Here is a 22,885-nt window from a genome sequence, read left to right as displayed (position 1 = left end):
CTTGGCTGCAGCTCTTCGGCTCCTGAGGCCCCGACCCTGGTCAGGCCAGAAGCTGGAGCCTGGCCCGGGTAAGAGGAGCCCGGGGAGCCCAGGCAGCTGTGGGATGCCACAGACCTTCCACCTGCCCTGGATGAGGAGTCTGGGGGGCAAAGACACAGGCCAGGGGCTGCTCTCAGGCTCCTCCCCACCCTGGGCAAGTGGAGGCTCTCAAGCCAGGCTCCAGCTTCCAGCTTGGCCAGGGGACAGGGCTTCAGGGGAAATAGGGAGACAAGGGTGGGGCCACAGGGGAGGTGGGGCCTCATGGCCCCCCCACTTTCAAGAAGAATGCATTGCCCTGATTCAGTCAGTGGATCCCTTAGGGTGTTAGCCAGCATCCCAGTTAAACCTACTTCTGTAGGAGGGAGATAGAATGCTCTAATTTCCTGCAATACCCTAAATAAACTTATTAAATTAAACTTTAATTAATTAATTTTAACATCTTTGGAGTTCATTGTTTCATTAAAAATCAATTATGTATGTGTTATTGTGGAATTGTGTGTATTTCCAGAGGAAGGGTAAATAGGAGTACACCAGGGGCTAATTCAGCAAATTCTCTAAGACTAACATTTCCAGAGAAGCCACCTCCCTAGAAAAGTTCATACATACTAGTTCAAACTACTTCCTCCAGAAACCAACAGATCAAAAATGGTTTTTAAATAAATAGCCTGGTTTTAGACTGGCTCATGGCCTTCTTCCTGATCCAGCAAATGGACAGGGTCCTTGGTTTACAGAAAGCCCCAATCCTTAAGATAGGTTTGGAAAGAGTTGGCCTACTGAGGTCATATAAGACTGGCTGCTTGTTCTGAGCTGAAGCTATAATAAATTGAAAACCACAAGAAATCTCCTTAGGTGAGGAGATTAAAGAACAGCTCCTGTGAGAATCCATCTTAGGGCTGTGGTTAATTCTGGCAAGCTTATTAGCACCCATTTGGGTTCTTTTACTGTTTTAAACTTTTTCTCTGTAATGCTTTTTACCTTACAAATAAAGTAGGCTTGCACAGAAAGTGCTGTGTGGCACCTTACAATTGCAGCAATTAAATGTGTTAACCATCTCAAAAGAAAAGCAAACAGGTGTTCTCAAGCAACCTATCTGTGCTGGGACCTGCAGAGTGAACACAGGCATCTGTGCAGCCTAAAAATACTCTGGTCAGAAGGGGGAGAGACATGTGTCTCCATCCAGGAGAAACAACTGGGTAACTGAATGCCTGAGAGTGGGTGGCCTTGCTGGACCACTGCAGGAAATACAGGTGCAGTTGCCCTAAACTGTAAGTATGTGCACAGCTAGCTATGCTGTGGAAAATAGTGTGACTGTTCAGAGAAGGAGACAAGGATCATCAACAGCCCAAGACTCATTCTCTGGATTGCTCTAAATGGACAGATGTGTTTACAGTGTATGTTTTCCCACATTTACTGTAAGGAGCCTGACTGATAAAAACTGTAAGCAAAAGGAACATGCAGTTTTCACACATGCTTCCATGCATACCATAATGTACACATACGGAGACAAGGGCTCCACTGGACACAGCTACATCTTAATGTTGACCTCTTGTGCATACACATGCAACCTTAAGCAATCAAAGTACAAGAAGTGACAGTTAACTGTGAAACCTTAATGTGGAGTTCCCCAAACTTTTAAATAAATAATCTAAATATTTCATAGCACAAATAAATACATTCAAGAGTAAATAACTAGCTATCAAATAAAGAGAAGATTGCAAGTCATTACCAGCCTATTGAGGGTGTGGTAAATCTTGTGAATATTTGCCAGTGTTGATAGATGAGAGTTCAGCTGAAAATCTAAAGAAAAAATAAAATTTAGTTGTGTTTCTTATGCTAGTTTAAATTACACTATGGAATATAGTTTTTATGGCTAGAAACAAGATTTTATGTATTCTCTTCTTTTTTAAAAAAACTCACTACCAAGCTCTGATGAAAAAAGTATTCACTCAGGCTTCATAACATCAATAAAAATCCCTCCCATCTCTTTGAGGAAAGGGACTGTATAATTTTTGCCACAGCATGGGAATTAGTAAGTGCAACTCATTAAAAGAAATTCTATGTATTTTTATCATACACACAGATCTCCTCCAGCATAGGCAAAATTAAATTCACAAAAAATCAGAATACACTTAAGTTCATAAAGCCAAATTTAACCCCCGCTCCACAAAAAACAGGATCCATGAAACAGAGTTGCCCTCCACTCTACATATCCTATCACCTTCCCATCCATCCCTATGGTAAGTTAATATCCAAAGCACATTCCTTCTAGGAGAATTTGATTAACTATCATAAACATTACATTTTTAAGTTAGTCTGATTACTATAAATGCAAGTACATATTGTCCAATGAAAGCGATGGGAAACATTTATACAAGACCTATGCTGACTTTTGCCTACAGATACAAGAGGCAAAAAGCAGCAATACCTAGCTAAGGAATGAAAAAAATAATTTTGTATTTCCTTACTTTTGATGTCTCATGCAAGATTTTTAACCTGAGTTTACATTTAGGGTTTTAAAACTCCTCCCCCATGCCTAAGGCTCCTTCATGTCCAAAACTAAGTCAATGGAATTCTTCCACGTATGCAAAGTGTAATATTCTTGCTAAAATAAAAGTATGCCAAGATCCAAAGCTAGCAAAAGTTAACCCTTGTCAGTAGTGAAGCACAGTCCAGCACCAAAGTTCATAACCTGAGAAGCATCGAATTTGGGACTAATCATGCAAACATTACCAAATGTAGTGATATGTAGCTCTATGAACTTAAATGCGACCAAAAATGGTAGTGAACATTTGTGTAACACTATCTGAACAGCCCTCTCAGAATAGCCAAAGAGATATCGACCACATAACCAGCATAACCCTCTTGTATAAAATAATTTTACTTGGAGGATCCACTAATACCTAGGGTGACCAGATAGCAAGTGTGAAAAACTGGGACTTTCTGGGGAGAGGAGAGAGCACAGCTGCCTGTATAAGCCAAAGCTCCTAATGTCAGGACATATGGTTGCCCTACTAATACCAGTCATTATAGTAAAGCATTTCTGCACAGAAACATTTCATTTGTCTCTCTCCAGCCTCTACACAAATACAACAGTCACAGAAAAAAGCAAAAAAATACAATTTCCACACCTCCATCTTTAATATTCCAAAACAGTCCTCAAAACACACACTCTGTGGAAACCAGAGTACAGAGGTAAGGTATGTGAGACATTAAAAACTAAGTCTATGTAAAAGTACAGTACAATTCCGATTATTCTCATAGGAGGAACACTGCTGTAAGAGAAAAGGTATAGTTGAGGGAAGTCCCAACTTCTTAAGAATCTACATTATGCATGGATTTGGAATTCTCTCATAATAGCATTTTTAACATTTCAGAGACAAAGTCATAGTTTTTAATTCAGTACCTTCGCTGGAAGGAATAATTTTGCTGATCTATAATTCTGTTCCTCACCACACCTGGTATAGCTTAATTCAAGGGCAGACTACATTTTATTACTATACCCTATTAACTATGCTGGCTAGATTCTCTCACGTTGTTTGATTTACCCTGATTTTTTCCAGCCAAATAAGACTGATAAAAAAATTGCACCGTGAAAGCCAAAAACTGAGTTACTCTATATAAATAATCTATTCAATATAGTAAGTAATTCCAAAAACAAAGGGACAGAACAGAAAAAATCAGAAGAAATTCCTTTAAAAGAGACTAGCTGAAATATCAATAGCCAAACTCAGTAAAAATAAAGATTTATGAACCTTTTTGAGACATGATGGTAAGTACACATACTGCTACACAGCAGACTTGGCCATGACTTCTTGTTTAAAAAGAAGTCTCAATCTAAAATCCTTTGGGGACTGAAACCATACACCTGAAGCACACTGCTACCACGAGAGTGAAATCAATACTGCTGATGGTCTCAGAAGAATCTCTTCGTTTATCATTTGCTGAAATGACAACTGCTGCAACTGTGGGTACGTCTATACTACCCACTGGATCGGGATCACCTACATACCTTCCTTCCAAAGATGCGAAAAAGCAGTAATGCAAGTCAATTCAAAAAGGATCTGGACACTTCAATCAAAATGAGTAAAAAATAGTTTCAGGTACTAAATTTTTTCTTGAGCCCCCCCACCCCTTACAATTTGTCCTTTTATAATCCGTTTTCCTACTAAAAAAATCTGAACATTTGTATTATAGCAGCACCCATAATGTACAAAGCACTGTCCAAATATAGTGAGACACAATCCCTACCCTAAGGATTTCACAATCTAAATATTTTTCTTTTCTCTGTTGCTAGGTGAAAGTTCCACACAGAGTGAAATTGAGTATCCAGAGTAACAGAGTGTAGAGAGTAAATGAGCTGAAAAAGTTGAACAATTATTCTATTCTAAACTAAGAGTTAAAGTAATTGTGGTGGTACCTGTAACAATACTAGGCAAAATATTTTCAAATCTAAAATAAGATTTAAATTGGTGCCCATTAAAAGAAAGAATGTGTTACATTAGGAGTTTCAAATACACTTAATTTATCCTAATATCTAATATACTTTCTCATAGTTATAGTCTGATGGAAATGTCTTCAAATTTTAAATTAATGTTTTTAAAAAATTCAAGAATTCAAGCTATCACATTTGATGGGACCCACACAAAAATGTTTCTAGGTTGTTTTTGTTTTTTACAGCAGCAGTTAAACCCTAGTCCATCCCAAGTTTTCTGTATTCATGTGCACATTATTGATGATAATGTGAAAACAGATGACATCTTAATTCTAACTCCAACCAAAGGGGAAAGATTAAAAAAAAATCATATTGGTAAAGTGGTGTTACACATTCAAAATCAAAATAATAGAAAGTTTGGAGGGATTTAATTATGAAAAGTAAAGGCTAGCAGTAGGCTAGGGAACCATGTTAAGGCTCTCAAAGCTCCTTCTGAACTAGCAGCACAGCATTTAGGAACCCCAAGCTTACAGGGCAGGCAGTGACAGAAACCCTTACTGGTCTGGGTGATCCCTAAACCTTACACCTACATCTGCCAGGAAACCATCAGGCTTTGGACATCGGGTTAACAACATGCATTAACCAACTACAAGTGATCACTGCAGAAGTCCATCATAGAGCCGATATTCCATCAGTGGGGGACTCACACCATAAATTTATTTGTCATGGACAATAATACCAAATGCCCGCACTTCTGCTCCAGAAGAGACTTAAGCCTGGGATCACAATCAGATGTTTCTCTCCTTTGGTGGTCTCAAGTTCTCCTATGTGACATTTTCCCAGTTTGCCATAAGTCGGTGTCTTTGAAACTAGTGATAAGAGTAGAGTTGGGGATCTAAAAGCATTTGAAAACCTCTTAAGAAAAGAAATTAAGTCAACATTGACTAGTTTTCCAAACCTGGAAAAAGAGTAGGTCTTGAAAGACTAAGGTCCTGCCCATACAACAACTTTAACTGAGTTTTACAATTAATAGTACTGTTGGCTTTATACATGGTCCCTGTAGTAAGAGGAGGCCCTAAGATGTAAACCTTGGTATCAGAGGCCTGGTATGAGGCCTAAGGCCTGAACTAAAGTAATGGTCAAGACTTTGCTAACATAAAGCAAAGTTAAGCTGTGAGCCAGAGGCAGGTCCTGCTCACAGAAACTGGCAAGGAAAGGGCTGATGCTGCAAGAAGATACGTACCTAAAAGGTACTGAACACTAGAGATCAGAACATTCACATACTTGCACATTCCACACAGATAACAAGGAACAGACTGACCCATCCCAATGACAGGGGCAAAAGGGTAATATGATGGATAGAGTTGTTTTGATTGAACCAATCTGTACAAGGTGAGAGGTGGCACCTTACTACGTAGAGGGGTTGTACCTTACTACGTAAAGGGGTTGCACCTCAATACGTCAGGAGTGATGTGTAACTTGTTTGTACCTGTGTATAAGAATGCATCCCTGGGGTGATATCTTTGTCTGGCCGACGGGGCAGTGGAAAGTCCCGCCACTAACTGAGCTGAGTCCATTGACCGTGGACACATATTAGTAGTATGCCTTTTACTGGAGTAACAATCTAGGGGAACTATCGTTGTGTCCAATACGGCAATAAACCTGGCCGACGTGCCTTCGTATCTTACTAGACTTTGTGGTCATTGGGGGTTCTCTTCGGGTCTGCTGTGTCAGCTATCTGCACAGAGTTGGGGCAGCACACAGAGGGAACACACGCACGCAACTGAGTGATACCACCAAGTAGACAGCAGAGCAACATACCGGTAGCATCTGACAACACACACCCTTTGACTTAAACATTGTTAGTAATAATCATGGCAGATCATGTTTTGCTAGCCTAGGAGTGTTAACAGGATACCCTAAGCATGACTGTGTCACCAAGTTAGCCAATCTTCCTCTTTCCTAGCTACGTAGGGAGGGACATCCCTAAAGTGCATTACCATACATGATAAATGGTTCTATTTTGTGACAACGAACTCTGGGTACTTCATTTATTGCAGAGGCATTTAGGGATAGCTGCTCAGATTTTCTCAGACTGTAACGTACAAAAAGGTAAAAGTTGTGTGTGGATATGGAACTCTGACTATGATGGCAGAAGATTTGCTGTATCCACACTTTGAATCATGTAACCTGTTAAGATGACCATGCCTCTAACCAGTCACAAAACCAGTGCTGTAGTTTTAGGATGGGACGTGGTTTTATCAATACTTATTGATTTTATACACCACTTTTCAAACTGATCTCACATCTCAGAGAAGTGAAAGCAAGACAAGATCTAGAATGATTTTATTACCCACTACAGCTCTACATGAACAGAGATGGAAACATTTTCACAACTATTATCACCTCCCCCTTCTCAAGACCAATTATCTTGGAGTCAAAATTGGAGAGAAGGATAGAGAGAACAAGCTAAAATGCAGTCAGACCTCATCCCATTCTGCCCAGAAAAAGGAAGGGGAGGATGGATGGAGCTGCAACAAAACTTAAACCTTAACTGAAAGTAGACTAATTTCCAGCAGTTGGAAATATTCCTTCAAGAAAGAAAATTTATAGTGAAAGGGTTTTTATACATTCAGAAGACTGCTAACACAATAGCCCACTACTTAAGCTTATGTGGGACAGCTAATACACAGGATATTCTTCACTAGAATGAGTGATGGGTCTCAGAACACACCAATTTGTCAGACACTACTCAGTTTTTTTCCAGCAGGAAAATGAGGTAGTCTATGGCAGCTGAATTCCATGCAATTTATTGTGTTGGTGTCAAATGCATGAGACCTAAATGCAAGTAGCCGACCGGAGAGTCTGCTTACTCTGTGGCCACTAAAAAGACTAGTTTATGGCACTTTCAATAAGATATGGGGCTTGCCTTAGTGTCCTTTGCCAAAACTGATGTACTGTGTATATCTGTCCACTGGTTTCCACCCTAGGGCTAATTGTGTTTCACTGGTGAGTTAAGCAATTGCTAACTTCAGATTTCCTAAATACTTTGTGATGCTTCAGAATGAACTATGTAATACAGATTAAGAGGGAAATACTGCTAACATTTTCCAATCCCAAAACTGTAACAAGGAGAAAAGAGTTGAGAAAAAGAAGTGTTCCAAGCCTACACAATCCCAAAACTGTAACAAGGAGAAAAGAGTTGAGAAAAAGAAGTGTTCCAAGCCTACGTGTTTCAAGCCTTTTTGGTATGAAGTTCAGTAGAAAATGCTGCCTGAATTAAGAACAAGTGTTGACATTGTTGGCTTGGGCAGGTCAATTATTCATGATGTGACCAAAACCAAAAATCTACAAAACAAAGATAGAAAAGAAACTAAATAGCATTTGCAAAATGCCCTTCATCAACTATCTAACAATCATGGCCAAAGCGAAAGAACCTGCAATATATTTGGCATGTTTCTCGAGAAAACAGATTACAGTCAAGGTGAGAGTTAGTTTAAGATTAAAGATCCCCCAGGAAAATCTGCCTGAGCAACTCAATGCGTAAAAACCAACCCAAAAGGCTGAATGGATTTTAAAACAGAGAAAAATTCTACTGTGCATTTGTGAAATTTCCAACTTTAAGTGTTCAAGTTTAAAACTGAACCAATTTTCTTCAAACTTGGCTTGTGTTTCAGTTCTCATTAGAAATCTAACCTACCTTTAGTTGTTAAGCTATCCGAGTGCAAACTGGATTAGAACATACAGCCAAGAGTATTACCCACATGCACTTGCATGAACTACAAACGGATTTATTTTGCTTGGGCTTTCCAAAAAAAAAAAAAAGTCACCTCAGGGTTTGAACAGAGTAGAAAATTTAAGGCTAAACTAATTAGTTTGCAAAACGGAGTAATTAAAATCTCATAAATGAAACTAAAATAGAACCGTAACTATTGCACACAGTATTGATTCACTATCAATTAACACTGGCATTTAAAGAGATTAGTAACTGAAAAACAAGTAAGACCTCCCTTAAAACTTTGGAATGCTTATCTGGGTGTGAGGAAGAATCTACATGAACTCTTTCTTTCATTCATGCCCACTGAGTCTAAAGTATTTCATTAAACTGATATGCAGATTAACTGCTATATCTACAGTTTATATTGAAAAGTTAAGTATCCAACTAATATCCCTATATGTGGTTGTTTTGTTTATTTTCCCCTCCGTGTGTACCCTTATTTAAAATCTAGATCAGAGACACCTCTAATTGTTTTCTATTACTGAGGGCAAATCTACTTTACAAAATTAAATCAACCTAAGTTAAGTCGACGTACAGTTGCCACGGTAATTAAATGGCTTTTGCACGTCCACACTATGCTTCTTGTGTTGGTGTTGCACATCCTCACTACTAGCATTTGCATCTATGCAGAGAACAGTGCACTGTGGGTATCTATCCCACTGTGCAACTTGACACCATCTAATGCTGGGTGTTTGGGAAATGGTTTGCAATGCTTCACGGAGTAAACAAGCAGCAAAGGCATGACTGAGAACATGATTTTAATGTGCCATGGTTCAGTTTTTCACCATCCCATAATTTTATCTGCACCCCATGAAGTGTTGCATCTCTTTTCAAAAGCCCCGCAACCCCACACATCCACCATCTCTGTGTGAAGCGTGGATCCTGCACAGCTCTGCACTACTGTGATGAGCATTGTGAGCACAATGCACCTGATCCTGCAGTATTTGCAGAGCCACCAGAGGAGCAGTGGGGAACATGACAATTCCTTGGTGGCAAGCCTGCTGTGGGACATAGAAAGAAACAATTCAAGGTTGTTGTTGGCATTCATGGAGCAGCTGCAGATGGTGGAGTGCCGGTTCTGGGCCTAAGAAACAAGCACTGATTGGTAGGATTGCATCATTATGTGGGTATGGGATGATGAGCAGTAGCTGCAGAACATTTGGATGGGCAAGGCCACAGTCCTGGAAGTGCAGCAAAGAGTCCTGTGGCACCTTATAGACTACCAGATGTATTGGAGCATGAGCTTTCGTGGGTGGATACCCACTTCATTGGATGCATGTCATTCCCAGAAGTGTGTGCAGAGCTTGCCTAAGTCCTCTGGAGCAGTGACACCAAAATGAGATCTGCACTGACAGTGCAAAAGTGAGTGGCAATCAGCGTATGGAAGACTTGCAACACCAGATTGTTACCAGTCAGGAATCAATTTGGAGTTGGGAAATCCATGGTGGGAGTTGCTATGATGTAAGTGTGCAGGGCTATTAATCACATCCTACTATGAAGGACTGTGTCTCTGGACAATGTGCTAATATAGTGGATAGCTTTGCAGCAATGAGATTCGCCAACTGCAGTGAGGTGATAGATGGCACGCATATCCATATTTTGGCACCAGACCACCTTACCACAGAGTACATAAATAGAAAGGGCTATTTCTCTGTGGTACTGCAAACACAGATGGATCAACACGAGATAGTCAGGGACGGTGCATGACGCACGTATCTTTAAGAACACAGGCCTGTTCAGAAAGCTGCAAGCAGGGACTTTCTTTCCAGACTCGAGGATTACATTAGGGATGCTGAAATACCAATAGTAATCTTAGGAGACTCAGCCTACCCCTTACTCTTACAGCTCATGAAGCTGTACACTGGCCACCTCAATAGCAGCAAGGAGCACTTCAACTACAAGCTCAGCAGGTGTAGAATGACAGTTGAATGTGCCTTTGGCTGCTTGAAAGGACACTGACGTCTACTCCCGAGATTAGACCTTAGTGAAAAAAATATCCCAGTGGTTATAGCTGCCTGTTGTGTGCTTCACAATATCTACAGAGCAAAGGGGGAAAAGTTTCTGTTGATTTTGAGCAACCATATACCAGGGCTATAAGAAGAACTCAACAGGGAGCTAAGTGGCTCAGGGAGGCTTTGAAAGACCTTTTTAACCGTGAGCCACAGTAATGTGTGTTGCTGTAGTGTGCTCTGCATGGCTTTTTTTTTTTTTTTTTTTGCACGTTCGTATGAACCTTATAAGAAGTATTGCGTGTGTAGTCCTATAACACTGCAAATGTACCTACTGCTATGATCTGTGAATGATGTCAGCTCCAAACAGCATATGTTGTGAACTAATACAGACGAATTACATTTCCATAAACAGACTTATTTCAAACTCATGTAAACAGACATATTTATAACTGAATGAAACTTTATAAATATAGGGAAAGAACAGTCATTTCACAACACATACATCGACAGTCTCTCTCACAGGTCAGTGTACGGGCAGCTGTGATTGCCTGTACTCTCCCCCAGAGTGGAGCGGTAAGGATAGCCGAAGCAGCCCCAGACACCATGTGGAATGTGGGGGTGCATAGGTAGGTCCCAGAATGCAGTTCTTTATGGGTTGCAGAGGGAGGAGAGCACGGGTCTGTTGAACCTGAAGGTCAATAAGAGCCTCCAGCATGTTTTGTTTACTACTTGAAAAGTGCTAGCATCTCCTGCTGGATGTGTCTCTCCTTTTCCTGTGCTTTTCTATTCTTCATACTATCCCTGTCCATTCATTCTGCTAGGGGATTCTCCAAGCCTTGTGCTCGGTATCCGAAGCACCACAGGCTTGCAGGATCTTTTGGAACATGTCATCCTTCTTCCTCTTCCTTCTCCATCTCATCTGGCTGAGCCACTCCACTAGTATGGATGGAAAGATCTCGAGGCCACATTTCCAGCTGCAAAAGATACAATGCACAGAGGTACTACCATGAGTGTATTCACAAGATAAATGCAAACTTGGTATACTGAAGTCACTCCCCTTGATCCACACAAGTTACAAACACTACATTCTCACTTCTCTTTGAGATTCACAGAGCACGGTGGCAGTCCCAGCCATACTGAGTATAGCCCAGAGGGAAGGGAGCAAATTGGGACAATACAGGATGGAGGGCGGGGGGGGAAGAAACAGACAGGCATCAGTATATGCAGATAGGGAAAATGAACTGAATACTGACACCATTTTCCACAAGCAGTAGTGATTTTAGCTGATCTCACTCCTGAGGGTAACTGAGGGTGAAAGGGAATAGGTCCTGCATGTCCCCGGCTGCAGACTGGGCCCATATGCTGCGAGCCCTGTGTGCTACAATGGTGCCTGCTGAAGTAATTGCAAAGTGGCGTCGAAAAGTGTCCTACAGCTGCGGAAGAAAAAAGGCAGCCCTCCCTAGAGGATTGCAGACTACCTTCAGGAAAGTTTCCTCAAGATTTCTTTGGAGGATTCACGGGACATCCCAGTGCACAGAAACAAACTGTTCTACAGAGCCCCCTCTGCCTAACTCTACATGGAAATGAGAAGCAGATAGTGACTCTGTCTCTATGGGTTATTTCACTACCTCTTCTAACATGATTAAAAAAGAGTAAATGAACAGATATGTTCCTGCAATACAAAAGCAAACTGCATACTTACCAGAGGTTCCTTCCCCTGGATCAAGCTCACTCAGGCTGGACTGTAGGGACTGCTCTGGAGTCAAAAAAAAGGCCTGACTCGCTGCATCACTGGATCCCCTTGTCGCCTGTCCCCCATAATCCCCCCCCTTTTCATCCAACACTTCCTCCTCACTGTTCACTCCAAGGGCTGTGATTCCATCTCTCCTGAAGTATCCATAAAGCTCTTGGGGATCGTAATGGAGTCTCTGCCAAGGATGGCATGCAGCTCTTTGTAAAAGTGGCATGTCCGTGGCTCACACCAAAGCAACTATTAGCCTTGCTTGCATTCTGGAACTCCTGCCACAGCTCCTTGGCTTTCACACAGCATTGTTGCAGGTAAGGCAGGTCCCTCTTGTAGCCCCTTTCCCCCATACCTCGAGCAATCTGCTCATAGATATCCATGTTTCTCTGGCTGGAGCAGAGCTGTGCCTGCACAGCCTCTTATCTCAACAGACCCAAGAGAGCCACCATTTCCTGAGTACACCAGGCAGTAGTGAGTTTGCAGCATGGAGCCAGCATGGTCAGCTAGGCAGTTGTTAGGTGAGCTCTCCACACCAAGCAAACAGGAAATAGAATTGCAAAAATTTGAGAGGCTTTAGAAGGAGAGGGGCATGTATCTGTGCACCTGGCAGCCAGCCAGCGGAGTTCAAAATGGTGACCGGAGCAGTCATGGTGGAGTGTTAAGGGACACCTCCTGAAGGCTACTAAAGTCAACATATATAATGCAGTGCCTACTGCATTGTCCTAAGCACTGTTAAGCCAGCATAGCGACCAAGTTAGATCGGCAGGAGTGACATTTTAGTGTAGATGCTTACAGAGTTAGGTTGACATAAGCTGCCTTGCATCGACCTAGCTCTGCAGCGTAGATCAGACCAAAAACACAGATGTATCGGTAACAGTGTACTATGAAACACTGGGACATAGTAAAATAATCCAATTGCTGGATGTACCCAGTACATTGTTCAGCAGTCAGATTATAATAATTTGACTTTGAACCTAACATCCCCTGAGGAAAAGAAAAAAAAGAGGAAGGTAGGGAAGAGGGAGTATGCTCAAAATTTTATTCCCTGAACCTAGTTTAAAAAGAATATGACTACAGTGGAGAAACAGAATTATTTACAAAAAATTCCAAACTACAAAATTTCATACCAGCCTATCTAACAAAGCCACTTAAAAAAAAATTACCTCTCTTCACTCAGGCAAACCACATTAACTGGAATCAGTTTTTAAAATAGTTATGTTTCAGCACTGAGAAAGACCTAGGTCTGCCTACAGACTCATAACAATGTCTTAGTTTACCTTGTGAAGATACTTTAAAATGAGAACCCAGATCTGAAATGCACCAAGATTTTCAACGAGGCTAAAACTCACAATTTCCAAATTGCACAGCTTTGAAACCCTATATTCATAACCAAAGGCAGAAAACAAAAAGATGAAGATTAGGGTTTATTTTTTCTAAAGAATCTTACTATATTTTGTTCTGGTATGTTTTAAAGATACAGCCATACATTTTAACATTAAAAAGCAGAGAAAAGAACCAAAATTTGATTCAGTGAGGCAAGTCATTTGATGCACTAATTTACACCAGACTAAAAGCATAATATGTTATTTTTAAACTCAGCTATAGTGTAAAGTGTTGCTAATCAGTTTCACAGGTCACCTACAACTCAGGATTCCAAGATTATTTATTTCAATCTGCATGTTGCATACAAGGGCAAAGTTAAAAAAAAAACAACCCACTTTTTTCTATGGAGAAAGTCCTATTCCACTAGATAGCTGATAACTGTTAACAGTAACAGCTGGCCTACCTACAGCATTGCACTACTTTAAACATAAAATTAATTTTGACATCACACCTTAATTAAACCAATACAAAAGGCTATGTGGACAGTTATTTAGTTTAAAAACCAAACTTTTCAGTTTATCTTAAATTAATTAAGATCAGGTTTGAGCTGATACAAAATAATTCACTCTTCAATCAAAATAAAGAGGGTCACCCCAAGGGTTCACTGGTTTAATTAAAACAGATTACATGTAGGCAAGGCCTAATACCGGATGAATTTTTGCAATATGCCATGCCTTGCACACATATAAAATATGAAAATGGCTGTATACATTCCTAACTGAAATAATCTTAACAAAATGTAAAGAGGAGTAAAAATATTGGCCATGGTTTAGTAAAAATCAGTGCCAACAATGAGCACCTGGGGCGGGGGGGGGGGGGGGAGAATAAGGTCTATTTCTACCATCCAATTTGGCTCAAACAATGTTCCAGTTGGATGTGTGAGACATGTTACTTAGCTGAATATCCAGAGACTCCTTCCTAGACTGAAGTAGTATTAGCAGTTGTAACTCATTAATGATAAAGCAATATAGAACTCAAGTGGCAATTACCATCTCTACTGGAAAACTGGTCACAAACAAGAGTGCATAATTTGCAAATGATCTTCTGATCTTATTATGATGTAGAATTCCCTTTATTTAGCATTTTTAAGGCATAATTTCAGGTTCAAATTATAAAAGATATAGGAATGTAAATAGAAGGGTAAAAAACTGTAGAAATTGTTTGAATACATAAACCTCCATAACTACAAAAAAAGATTTTTCACCCCATCAGATGCATTTTGTTTACAGTTTTTGTTAGTTTTAGTTATCACTATATAGGCAGACTGAACCAGTGGTAGTGGTGAGTGCTCAAGTATTTACAATGGATATAGGAATTGCATATTGTCGTGGGTCCTCCAGTTTGTCTTTTTTTCCCGCCTCCAGCACAAAACTCTTGCAAAAATCACCAGACTTATAGCTAGCTGTAACCCAGTGCCTTTAGAAAAGCATAGGAGACATAGTACCTAAGGGAGTCTTCCCCTAAGACGGAGAAATAAGAATTCAAACAGGACCAAAGAGGAAGAACAAGAAAAAATCTTTTTCTTTCAATGTCCTCAAAGCCAGAGAGGGACAAAAAAGGGAGAGAAATAGAGAATTGGTACCTCTAGATGAAAATGTCAGAGAAGATCACAAACAGGAACACACCACACTAAAGTGTTAGAATCACACACATCTAACACTCCTCAGTTTGAAAGAATGGAGACAGGTGATGAGGAGAAAAAGCCACTCCACTTACCATTAATAAACTCATTATGTGGCCTTACAATATAGAAGGCAGAAGTGATTTCCAGTTATACTCACTGAACTAGTAAGAAATCTTGAGAGGACATGTTTGTTCTGGGGATGAGGTGGGCAAGCATACCTCACATCTTTTAGTGAATGTTTCATCCTCAAAGAAGGATTAAAAAAAATGGAGACAAGTTAGAAACTGGATTGACAGAGTTCATATCACCTGAGAGCAACAATGGAGTTTAGCAAAATCAAAGCTCTGAGGAAAGAATGCAAGAATGAGGATTGTTAATGTCTCATCTTAGTCTTGTTCTAGACTCATATCAATATATGTACAGGTATGCTATTAAGAGAACAGTTAATTCTCATCTCAATCATCCACTTTAATCAACGAGAACAGAAGTAAAACGAGACAACAAAGTGTGTTAATTTAGGAAAATATTTATATGTAAGTAGACATGCAAGGTTATAAATTGTCAAGGAGTTAAAGAATGGCCATCACTAAAGATGTTAATATCTTCTGTAGTCTTGAAAATATCAGAGATGCTTGAGAAATAATTAAGTCCTTCCTGATTAGGTGGAAGAGGGAAGAAAAGTCAAAGGATTAAGTCTTGCAAAATTACCATAAAAGCTTACGAGCCCAGGACATCTACTTACTCAAACCATAATACTAATGATAAAAAACAGTTATTTTTTAAATCTATACTGAAAACGCATTACTCACACTTGAGAAGAAAAGTTTTGCAAGGCTTGATTAGTTGGCATAGAGATTTCTTATACCCAAATGATTTTATGGAAGTGGGTTAAAAAAAAAAAAAAAGAGAGAGAGGAGAGGAGAGAAGAGAATCCACAGAACTGTCAGGGACAGTTGCATTTCAGTGCACACTATGGAAGAGAAAGACGGGGAGAACCCGAGGCTAGTGACAGCTGGAAAATCTGAAACAGTACTCTCAAACTTCCCTACTGAGAAATAAAAAAAGACCTAAGTGGGCACTGATAACTTATAACATCCCAAATGAGGGAGCACAGGGAAGTGTCTATCAGATGCAGCTAACATCTTCAGAGTCAGGGTTTGCACTTTTATTTTTTCTTAGTAATAACTTCTGAAAAGATTGAACAGAACATGATACACATGTTTATGTGTCCATATCTGTATTGCAGAGAATGTGTTTGGGGGGAAATTATCCCACTATTTGTCTATGTTATTATGATAAATATATGGCATTATATATTAAAAACAGGGTGAGTGTAACCTCAAGCTTCGAGGTATAAACTGTGCACTGTAGGGCTCAAGAGAATTTTATTTACCAATGTACATTTTACTATGCTATTAGCTATGTAAATTTTGGGATGGTATATTTTTACATTCCTCTGAAGTAACAAGTGCTGGTTACCAGCTCCCAGAAGCTATGACAATACAAATTAATAATAATCAGACTTGCTGGAGCAGTGACCCAACCCTATATGGTTAAATATACACTATGTGCATATGCCAGGCCCTTTTTCTCCAACCTCTAATTTTTGAAAGGTAGAAGATGGGATCAAAAAATTCAAGACGTACATGCATCTGACAAAGTGGGTATTCACCCACGAAAGCTTATGCTCCAATACATCTGTTAGTCTACAAGGTGCCACAGGACACTCTGTTGCTTTTTACAGATCCAGACTAACATGGCTACCCCTCTGATACTTGACAAGATGTACAGTTTCTCCTCTAATAAGCTATTTTCAGACTTGTAGAGATCACCCAAAATAAGAAACAACATATGAAGAAATAGTGATGATCAGCCTTTGCCATGAGATAAATGTTTGTTCTCAATGCTGTCTCTCTTTACCCAGCAGAGACAGGCAGCAACCTCATGTTACTGAGACAGTCTTGTGCTTGAGACTGTAGCCTCCTTCCTACCCTTTAGAGGTGGAACAAGTTCCTGAAGCACATTCTTATCTGTGCTCAGCATCCCTGCCTCCCCGCACCTCAGCAGGCAACCTGTTCCTAAAATAAAGCCTTGCCTGTACTCAGGCCCCCTGCACCCTACCCTGGAGGGCATCGTACCCCAGAGACAAAGCCCAATCAGTGGGGGTGCTCCCCCTTCCTGCAGTGGGCAGCACGCTGCCCAGCCTCCCCTCCCGCTACCTACCCCGAAAGAGCTATTTCTGGGACAGCTCTAGCCTCGTCTCCCAGACTCCCACGCCGATGTGAAGAGCACGTCCCCGCCTGCGCTCCCCCCCTCGCAAGGTACCTAGGCCGGGCCCCAGAGCACGGGGCAGCAACTTGCAGTTACCCAAACAGAGGAGAGTTGGGGCGCGGTGCACGCTGGGAGTTGTAGTCCCCCTGGGCACTGAGCCCAACCGCGCTCTGCAGCAGGATAGACTCCCGCCCCCACAATGCACCGGGCTCGTTCCCCTTCACAGCCCGTTTCTCCCACACCGGGCTGACACTGAACCCGTTAAATTTCCGCCGGTGGAACGCGCCGCAAGGCAGCGCCCGTCCCCTCCCAGCACGCCCGGTCCCAGAGTGGGATCCTGCGGGGCCCGGGCCGGACGCGGGGCTCCTGGGCAAGGTTGAAGAAACTGCGTCACAGCCTCGGTCAGCGCCCGGGGTAATGGCACAAACTGCTCCCCGGCAGAATTTCCGATGTCGCAGAGCCGGCACCGGCCTGCCCGCCACCCCCGGCACTTGCGGGGTCCCCCCGACCTTCCCCAGCCAGCCCCGCCGCGGCTCTCAGGTGCGGGGACCACTTACCGGGCTCCTGTCAGATGCCCCCGCAAATGCCCCCCACTGCCCCGGTCCCGCGGGCTCCCCCCCTCGGGCCCCAGGCAGCGCCCCCAGGACAGACTGCGCGACCCACCCCCCCGAACCCCGCAGGCAGAGACCCCCGGAGCCTGCCCCGCCGCCTGGCCGGCCGCTACTCACTGACAGCGGCAGCATCCGAGTGCATTTTCGTGCAGCGCACACACTGCCCGACCGGGCTCTTTCTGTCTCTATCTCCCAATCACAGAGCCCGGCCTCGGGGCCTCCTGCCCCGCCCACACACGCACGCCATTGGCCCGGGCTGGCTTGCGCTAACGCCCTCCTCACTGCGCCATTAGGCCACGCGCCTGTCATTCCCCCTCTACCTGGCCCACACCACCTGATACGGCTACCTCCACCGTCCTATTGGTTATAGTTCTCAACGAGTACCGCCTCCCTGCCATAGTGATTGGGCTTTGCCTAAGTCAATTATTTTTGGCTCTGAAAGCGCGTGCAAAGAACACTACTTTGTGTCTCCCGTGAATCTGATTGGTCATAGAGGCTATGGACCACGCCCACAGTCTGTTGTCATTGGTTAAGGAGAGCCGAGTCCGGACCAGTGGCTTGCAGTGAATGGGGTTGGGTCAAAGAGGCTGCGTGAGGTGGCGCAGCGCAGGAGATGTGGAGCTGGCCGTGGTTCACACCTAGGCTGGTCCAGCAGGGAGCTGCGCAGAATTGGCCTGCGAGAGCTGTTGAGAGCCGACCTCTCTGCGGCAGCTCAGGGAAGGGCTGCAAGGGGAAGAACAGGCTTCCACCCGAGAAGCAGAGAATGGGCTGGGAAGCAGAACTAGCCAGGGTGATGACCATATGTTCCATTTTGGCCGGGAGCCGAGACAGCCCCTTTTTAGGTCCTGTTCCGGCCATCCCGACTTTTTTTTTCAAAAGGAGGCATTTGTCCCGTTTTTTCTTGCTGACTGGATCAGTTGGCAGGAGCAAACAAACGTGCCCCCTTTTATCAAAAAAGGGGGGTGCAGAGGAACATGTGCAGGAGTGAAGATGCCAGCCCCCCTGCAGGGGGGAGGTGAGCGGGGAGGCAGCATTCCAGTGCGGGGGGGGGGGGGGCATGGCAGAGTTGAAGGGGCCCCTGTAGGGTTCCAGCAAAGGGCGACAGCCTTGCGGGGGTGGAGGGCTTCGGGAGAACGGCTGGGGGTGTCCTATTTTCTCTTTCAGAAACATGATCATCCTAGAACTATCTTATGTCTCAAAAGGTCAGTTACCTCTTGAGAAATATGATTTATCATAGAAAAAACACTCCACAACTTGATGTTTAGCAAATGGACAAAAAGTACTGGAGAACTATGGACAACAGAAGCTATAATTGAAAATAGAATGAAGGCTCTAACACTCAATAAAAGTATGAAGGTTTTATGTCTGATACTTCAAAGAAAGATCAGCAAGGAACAACTGTGCATCACCTGACAAAAAAGCGGGGGGGGGGGGGGCACTACTTCTGTTCATTTGTTATTCTTGACTATCTATAGGTACAGCAGGCATGCTCAAGAATGGCATATGAGGAGGCAAAACCTAGTCTGCCTTGGGTTAGACTAGGTGAGTTATCGTACATACCTCTGACAGAAATCTGCCCTTTCCAGTCTGGCAATACTTATTGTCATACCAGTAAAGTATCTGGAAATAAGTGAACAGCCTGAGCATGATGGGGCCAGCACAAGAGTGGCTGGTTTTCAATAATTTACACCTAAAATAAGTTCCTGATCACTGGCTATTTTAGCTGTACTACTGCCAGCAAGAGAGCTGGCTGTAATATCAGAGACACATAGTACCAAATGGAGCTGGAGACCGAACAGTGCAGTCACCTACAAGTCAGAGCTAACTTTTGGTCAAATAGCACGTTGAGCAAGCCAAGATTTTGTATCCTTAACATTTTCAGATGTCAAATAAAATTTGCACTATCGCAATTTCTGGCAATAAATAAACCTCCTTGTATTATTTAGCCATATCTGTAATCCATGTAATCTATAGTACAGCTTTGATTAAAGAGACCAACTTTAATCCACACCTCTAAGCAATGCAGTTATACCAACCAAAACTCGTGTGTAGATAGTGCCATCTCGCTAGGGACGTGGAATACCTGTACCTACACTGACAGGAGAAACTCGTATTTCTCAAGAAGAGACTCTCCTGTTGGTGTAGGTAGCATCTTCAATAAGCTGCAGCACCCTCTACATGTAGACAAGCCCTTAGTATGACATGGGAGCTTCTAGACAGGACCTGTTCTGGGGCAGTTGAATAGGGTGGTTGCCCTGGGTGTTATCTCCAGGGGGTGCCATGCTGCCATTCTGCTCAGCATTTTTTTGGGGGGGGCTAGAGGGACTTGGCTTGGCTTCTCCACAGGATGCCAAAAACTACCTGGAGCCATTCCTGCTTCAAGAACTTCCTGTATTTAGGTTGTATAAAATTTTCCTTTATAAAATATTATTGTAGCTTTTTGGTTGTAGGTGGGTTGTTTTGGGGTTTGTTTTGGTTTGGACTTTTTTTGAGGAAAAAATCTAACACAGGCATTTGAAATGTGGCAGAGAAGAAAGTCCTTGGCATGAGGAGTGGCATTCATTTGTCTCATGAAACATCATTCAGGTTTAGTTGACTTAAAAGCTGTTCAAAATTTCTATTTTCTTTTTCCTGTTGTGTTCTGTGGTAAAATTCTGGCAGCCCATCAAAACAACCTTCACCGCTACCCCCCACCCACCCTCCCAATCATGCTAGAGTCAGGCATATTGCAAAGCAAAGTAGGTAGTGTACTGGGAACATCTGAAGACCAACAAAACAGCAAGGGTCATTCCTCCCTTTCCCTAACTAAACTCCAACGAATAGATCTAGTGTTCCATTCCCTACGCGCCATTAGGCCACGCGCCTGTCATTCTCCCTCTACCTGGCCCACACCACCCGATACAGCTACCTCCTGAGGACAACACACAGGGAAGGAGCTCCCCATTTCTGGGTATGGAGGAAGGGAGAGAAAGACAGCCAGCAGTCCAAAAGCCTGTCACCCATCCTTTTAGACCAATATATGGTGCCAGAGGCGCACAGACCCACTGGCCCACAGCCTTCTGCTACCAGCTAACATAGTTAGTCCTGTAACTCAAGTGGAAGAAAGCAGCCACAATGCTGAAGGTTCTGAATTTAGGACTGTGAGTGATATATAATGTGGGGTGGGGGGATAGCTGTGCCTACCACAGAATTTGTTTTTACCATTGGGGAAAAAAATCTTAGGGAATTACTTAAGAAAAAAACTATGTTAAAGAAACTTTGTAAACTAAAGTAGACTCAAAAGGTAGGAAACACCAGATTTATTGTTGCCCAGGCAACCTTAATTTTGCTTCCTTGTGCATATGCATTATGATACAACGTTTAATTACATGATCACATACTAGATTTGTCACAAGATACTTGGACTAACAAAAGGGTAGATAAGGTTGCATAGGCAACATGATTAAGTTTAACTCCCTATTAATGAAAGGGAAATTGAGGCACCAAGAGGCTGAGTAACTTCATCAACAGTCATACAAAGAATGTGACAGAGCTGGGAATAGAACTCATTACTTGTGATTCCTAGTTTCTTGTACTAACCACGAGATAAGCTTCATTTCAGAATATGCATTCCTAATGTTTGTTGGGCAATGTTATACATTAACTCTGAAATCAGAGAACAATCCAAATACCCATGGATAAAAAGTCTTTGTAAAAGCAAGGATTTTCTGCCATATTGCCAAGCCTGGCAAAACTGGAATTTTTCTTCCCCTTTAGTTATTTTTCCCCACTATTTTCATTTTCTCTTAGTAATTGGCGTTAATGCTCATCACCACCTTGACACAAAAGCCAAATGATAAAGTAAAAGCAGCAGCAAAACCAGCAACTCTTACTTTTTATATCTTACTTAGATGTGAACTGACTTCATGATAAAGAGGGGAGGGACAGAATCGTAATTCCCAGATCTGAATATTCTTGAATATTGGAGAAATTCAGATCAAAATTGTGCTGCCTAGACCTTTCTATAATTATAAATCAAATATTATTGTAAATCAAAAAAACAAACAAACAAACAACAAAAAAACAAATTCTGATGTGTTCTAGAGACTGTACCCAATGATCCAAGATAGTTTAAACAAGTTGGTGTACACACACACATATAAATTCTCTCTCTTTCTTTTCCCCTCCAGGTACTGGCCCTAAAATTTGAGCTACCAATGCAAATGAAACCCGTAGATAAACACTGAAATGACTTCCTTTTCTGTTGCCTCCTGTGTGTCAAAACTTGCTTTAATTTTCAGAATCCACCTCCTGTGAGCAAGGGCCATTATCATAATGTGTACCTTATGCAAGTCCTCCAGGCTGGAATTATGTCTCCTTTGTTAATTATAGCTGTAAAGTGCTCTATAAATCACCAGGCGAGGTGCTGTGGTTTGATCAATCCTGCATTTTGTTTTTAGAGACTCAGCAGACATCTCTGTGGTTCCCAGCTCCTTTGCATGCTGAGGAATGGGAGTTGTTGAGTCTGACAAGAGCTTTGGTCTTCTACCTTGCTGAGGCTGTTACTGCATAAATACTATATTTTAGATATAAGGCTCTTGTGGCATTACAAGTCTTTGAGACCATCCCTTATATTTTATAATGTGCGTTAACTGAGAACTAAGTGGATTCTGACATTTCCCTTCAGATTTCTCCTAGCTCTACATAAATTAAAAGCAAAACGTGTCTAGCATAATTGCATGGGAAATCAATCACATAAAGTGTGAATTAGCTTCACCATGTAGGGCAAACAAAAACAGGACAGAAATTGTGAAATTCTTCAACTTTCTGGAAAAATGTGGGAAAATTATCTACATTTTTCTGTCTTTTTCTTACCCCTCTTCCCCTCCACATGATATTTACTCTAGATGTAAAGAGGACTTTTGTCCTTTTAGGTTCATGCTGCTTTTATTTTTTTATTGACAGTTAAAATGACAAGCAAATAAAGGAAAATGCATATTATGCAATGTCCTTGGCCAAATTGCAGTTGGTGTTAGAAGCCACACTGCGCATTATCTTCACCTTCCTTCTAG

The 22,885-nt window shown here is 42.1% G+C and overlaps 1 protein-coding gene and 1 long non-coding RNA gene across 5 annotated transcripts in view; both read right to left on the bottom strand.

The window, feature by feature from the left end:
• Window positions 1-18,163, bottom strand: part of DCUN1D4 (defective in cullin neddylation 1 domain containing 4) — an 86,171-nt gene extending 68,008 nt beyond the window's left edge. The window contains exons 1-2 of one of the 4 annotated variants that reach the window (XM_030565221.1): window positions 17,952-18,163; window positions 1,766-1,836 (exon numbers count right to left, since the gene is read on the bottom strand). In XM_030565221.1, coding sequence (XP_030421081.1) covers window positions 1,766-1,836; window positions 17,952-17,976 — 96 coding nt within the window. In that variant the 5' untranslated portion in view covers window positions 17,977-18,163. Of the gene's footprint in view, window positions 1-1,765; window positions 1,837-17,951 lie in introns of those variants that run through there. The other 3 variants (XM_030565223.1, XM_030565225.1, XM_030565224.1) reach the window with 3 other exon arrangements.
• On the bottom strand, window positions 10,619-17,712 carry LOC115652780. The gene is made up of 3 exons (XR_004000738.1): window positions 17,176-17,712; window positions 11,904-11,957; window positions 10,619-11,175 (listed from the first exon to the last, which is right to left on the bottom strand). It is a non-coding gene; the product is annotated as an uncharacterized LOC115652780 (long non-coding RNA).
• Window positions 18,164-22,885: the final 4,722 nt, after the last annotated feature.

Source organism: Gopherus evgoodei, chromosome 5 (genome assembly GCF_007399415.2).
Source record: "Gopherus evgoodei ecotype Sinaloan lineage chromosome 5, rGopEvg1_v1.p, whole genome shotgun sequence".
Classification (NCBI taxonomy): Eukaryota; Metazoa; Chordata; order Testudines; family Testudinidae; genus Gopherus; species Gopherus evgoodei.
This window is presented reverse-complemented; position numbering and strand designations above follow the sequence as displayed.